Here is a 4,910-nt window from a genome sequence, read left to right as displayed (position 1 = left end):
TGAATTTGCTATTTATTTTTGAAAGCCAGTTTCTATTTAATAAATACTTTTTAGCTTTCGTTAGAACGCCTACACATTTATTTATTTTATTTTGAAAAGTTAACTTTTCAAAACTAGTTTAAAATATTTGCTTTCAAACATTATAAAAAGTTTTTTTACTGCTATTTTAAGCAAAAAATTATAATCTAGCTATAACTTCTAACAGAAAATATTAAGGTTTTAAAATAAACTATAAGATTAATCTTGGTAAAACCACTTAAAATTATTTACAAAAGTTAACCATCAAACTCGGTCTACTAAGTTTATTTTTTATCAATCTTACCTACTAAATTTGTTTTAAATCAAACTCGGCCCATCAATTTATTTTTGTATCATCAATGCATACTTGAAAATCGTTGAAAACAAATTACTGGAATTCTCTATCTTAATGGTATGAAAATATTTTCGATGATTTAATGCGGTAGTTTCAACAAATATTTTAGTACAAAGGGCGGGATTAGATAAGCTTGTTTAAAACAGTTGCTTATTTGAAAATGTGTTTTACAGAAATAAATCTCTAAATTTTCAAATGTTTATTTAAAATTTTTTTGAAGTTTTATAAAATGAATAATAAAAAAGCTTATTCCTTGTATGATACGTTGAAAATATTATTATAAAACAATACTTACCATAAACCAACACAGTGTTTAATTTTAATATTACATGTACTCTATTTACTTTAGTGACGTAAAACTGACTCAAAGTTCTTATATGTTAAACAATGACAGCGGTTTTTAAACCTTTGGTACAATGTTTTATTCATGTATGATAATAATCACAAAGTCATTGTTTAAACACTAATTTGTTATACAAAGCTTCAAATCTACAGTCAGACACAAAAAATAAACACATGCTTGAAGTATTTATCGTTGTGATTTAAAAAAGCTTTTTTATAGTTTTATGTCTTACATCTATTACGAACAAAATGAATCAAATAACTGCTATAGAATAAAAGAGGTAATTCATTGACTTACGTAGCTAATTTATAAATAACTTCAAAGTTGAGTTCACGAAAAAACATAGCGTCATTAAACACGAAGTCCATCAGCTGAAAGCACAAAAAATAAGTCACAAAAGTATTGAAAAAAAGTTAAAGCACATACGAATAAAAGTATTGCATTATTATTATTAATATAAGTTTTAAATTCCAAATACAAAACTTGAGTAAACTCGGCTTTTACTATAATGAGCGCATTACTTATTGTAGTAGTTTTTAAAACTTACGATAGATTTCGCTTTAATAAACTAAAATATCCGTTTTATAACTTACAGTACAAGAAAAATTTATAATGTTTTACTTACTTTTTGTTATGGCTTTTATTTCTTTTTTGTTTAAAAAAATGGAACACTTTAGAAAAAAGCTGATAACCGCTAGCATTAACAAATTAAAAGTCAAATTTGAATACTACTTAGGTTTTGCCTCTTTACAGCACAGCGAAAAAATTAAGTTGTAAAAACAGCCACGCCCAAACCTTACAAAACATGTGTGTGTATGTTGCCATGAGAAAACTCTCGGTTACAAGAATGAGAGAGAAGAGCTGCGCGTTGTAACTTCATAGAATTTCACAAAAACAACACTTGTTCATACCGACGCGACGAATTGAAAGAGCGGTGTTAAATCGAGCTTTACACTGTGTTTTCTATTAACCTATTTCTCCTCAACGTTTTGTCTTTGGAATTTACAGCCTATTTCATTATAGCCAGAAACGAAAGTGTTTACTGGGAAGCAAAATACTTAATGATCTTCGCTTTAGAGCAACAAAAATTACACTTTTGTGAAAAAAAACACAGAGAAAAACGTTTAGATGCATAGAAACTACTAAACGGTTATTGTAGTGAAAAAAAATTGAACCTCGAACATGCACGCTAGTTTTTGTATAATGTCTTTCATTGATTGCTTTAAGTTATTAGAGCGAATTGAAATGGCACGTAGAAATTTTGAAGGTTTTCTTAAATATCAACAATTTTACGAAAACAAGTTCAAAAATAAAGTAGAAAATTCAAAAAAAAACTTTGTTTTACAGATTGTGCAAAAACTTATACCGATTAAGAAAATAGTTTTTTATAATTTTTAATATAGTTTTTGAAAAAAAAGTAATTTTTGATGTCCTAAAATAATTAGATTTTTACAAAAATTAATTTTAATTTAAAAGTTTGGAAAACTTAAGTAACTTTTTAAAAGTTCCTGACTTTTAAAAAACTGCATAAGTTTTTGATATTCAAGAAATATAAATAAAATCCTTGAGATAAATCCAAAATTGACAAGTAGTTTGTATTCAAGCTTTGTATAAACTGATTTAATTTTGATAAGTTTTAACATTTTGATAAAAATGAAAGTTTGTTAACTTTTATATAAATTGTTCTATAGCTTTATATTATATCAAATTGTTAATAACTTCCAAAAAACAAAAATGAGTACTATCTTTATTATATATTTTTACATTTTTTTTGTTTTAGATTTTTCTGATTTTTTGATATAAATTCTACAGTAATTTATCTTTGTACTAATAAAAAAACATAGACATTTTAAAAATATTTGGACGGCTTTAAATAAATACTCTACTTTAAAGCAATGCATATATCAACAGTTTAAAAAAGCCTTAACATTGACTGCTTCACTATAAAAGTGCATTTATAAGATTAAGAGGTAAAATAATTTATCGGCGGCCAAAAAAAAAAACTAACTGAAAGTTTTGTGATTGAGTTCTTAAAAAGATTGTAAACAGCTAAACTTTAAGTTAAGATTCATTCAAATTAAAATGCTTCCCCGAACAAAGACCTAGAATAAAGAATTAAAAGTAACAGTTTATCCAAGAAAGTTGCTGCTGTACTTGAGCTTAAGCGTTTCGCTCACATCGCTTATCGCATCTAGTGCTTCACGTATTTGTTGCTCGCTGAGCCCGGCCGACAAACAGAACCTCGCTCTCGCCTCAACCAAAGGAGTAGCAGGAAAACCGACGACGACGACTGCGAACCCTCGGTGCAACATTTCCCTGCTGAACGCCGCAATTTTGCTCGGCTGGTAAAGCATCATCGGCACCACGGGCGAGTCGTCGTTCCCGTACACTATCACCCCGAGCTTCTTGAGACCCTGCCTGAACATTCTGCTGTTTCTCGCGAGCTGCTTGATTCGGTTTTTGCCGTCTTGCGTAGAAGATATGGTGTGCATGGTCGCCAAGACCATTTCTGCCACGGGAGGAGACATGGAAGTTGCGTAACAAGCTGCGTGGGATTGCTGTCTGAGGTGCTCGACGAGCGCTCGGCTACCAGCTATGTAGCCTCCAACTGCGCCGAAGCTCTTGGTGAAAGTTCCCATCATCACGTCGATTTCTTTCGGATGGATGCCAAAGTACTCGCAAACACCTCTTCCCGAAGGTCCAAGAGCACCGATGCTATGCGCTTCGTCTAGGTAAACGTAGGCTTTGTACTTCTTTTTGAGCTTAAGGACTTCGGGCAGGTTTATGATAGAACCTTCCATGCTGTAGATTCCTTCAACAATGATGAGTATCTTCTTCCACGGTCTTCTGCTTCTCGGTTGGCCGTATACAATGGCTTCGCTCAGCTTTTTTTCCAAGTCTTTCATGTCGTTGTGTTTAAACACTTTTACCCTAGCCCCCGAGAGCCTACATCCCAACACCAAAGAAGTGTGGTTTAGCTCATCACTTAAAATAAGGCAGTCTTTGTCTACCAAACAAGGAATGTTCATCGAGTTTGTTGCATATCCCATTCCAAAAACCATAGCAGCGTCCACGTCTAAGAAGTCTGCAACGGTCTTTTCCAGTTTTTGATGTATGTCTAGGTTACCTACACCTTGCCTTGTTCCACAAACGCCTACACCGTACTTGTGAACAGTTTTGATGGTTTCTTCAGTACAGAAACCTTTGTTTTCTGCAAAACCAAGATAGTTGTACGAGCCCAAGTTAGTTACTTTTTTGATAATGTTTCCGGTAAACTCACAAGTCCAGCCCGAGTTGGAAAACTTTCTTTCTAAAATGTCAATGAAAACGCCGGGCACACTGCAGATCGGACGGTTGAACACATCCAAAATTCGTGTGTATATGTTTCTCGTGTAAAAACTTTCGAAACTTGCATAGAGTGGGACAAAGTCGCGCATGTCTTCTGATTCTGTCGCGCCCAGAGTTTTTTCAAAACCCTTGTTCCGCATAAAATCGCGCAAATGACCGAATGCAGTCACAATTGCATACGTTATGTACGTTAAAACAGCAAACAGCAGTGGTGTCTCCTCAAACTCTTCTTGAAACTTTCTGCTCTCCTTCAAAGTGTGACCATTGTTCAAAGGCTTTTGCACGGTGCGACTGCCCTTTAACTTTTTGTTAACGTATCCGTTTCGGTGGAATCCATTTTTTGTTAAGTGTGTTATTTTTGATGTGTTTTGTAAAACGACAGTAGACGACTGTTGTATTGACATAATAATCTCAGGAGAGATTCTTACTTAATGTTAAGTAATGCGCTGTTCGAAAATAAAAACTTTTTAAAATGGTTCTAATTAGTTGAAGTGTTGCATAATAACGTTTGAAGTTGTAAAAGTGTGTTAAAAACTTTTAAGTTTTTTTGAACTTTATATCACTTTATGTGCTTAAAATTTTTTAAAGGTAAACTTATTAATAAAGTTAAAAATAGACAAATCATAAAATGATGGCTATAAAAATTTACTTTAACGACTATTAAAAATATTATTACTTGTTGGTAGTAAAATTATTTTTAGAACAAAACAACATACACTAATGTGTACAAACATTTTTTATATTAATATGCTTTTATAAATCGATTTTGAAGAGTTTTTGCATATAAAAAAAAGTAAAATTTTAAGTGTTTAAAAAAAAATATCTTCATTAACATTAAAAATTTAC

The 4,910-nt window shown here is 31.8% G+C and overlaps 1 protein-coding gene across 1 annotated transcript; it reads right to left on the bottom strand.

Annotated features, from left to right (window-relative positions):
• Positions 1 to 782: 782 nt before the first annotated feature.
• Positions 783 to 4,506, bottom strand: LOC145849164 (serine palmitoyltransferase 2-like). Its single transcript, XM_082954264.1, has one exon. It carries the CDS (start codon positions 4,466 to 4,468, stop codon positions 2,846 to 2,848), a length of 1,623 nt encoding a protein of 540 aa, XP_082810390.1. The 5' UTR covers positions 4,469 to 4,506; the 3' UTR covers positions 783 to 2,845.
• Positions 4,507 to 4,910: the final 404 nt, after the last annotated feature.

This window comes from Thalia democratica, chromosome 1 (assembly GCF_965202585.1).
Source record: "Thalia democratica chromosome 1, ktThaDemo2.hap1.1, whole genome shotgun sequence".
Classification (NCBI taxonomy): Eukaryota; Metazoa; Chordata; class Thaliacea; order Salpida; family Salpidae; genus Thalia; species Thalia democratica.
The sequence above is the reverse complement of the archived record's forward strand: the minus strand, read 5'-3'. Positions and strand labels throughout refer to the sequence as shown.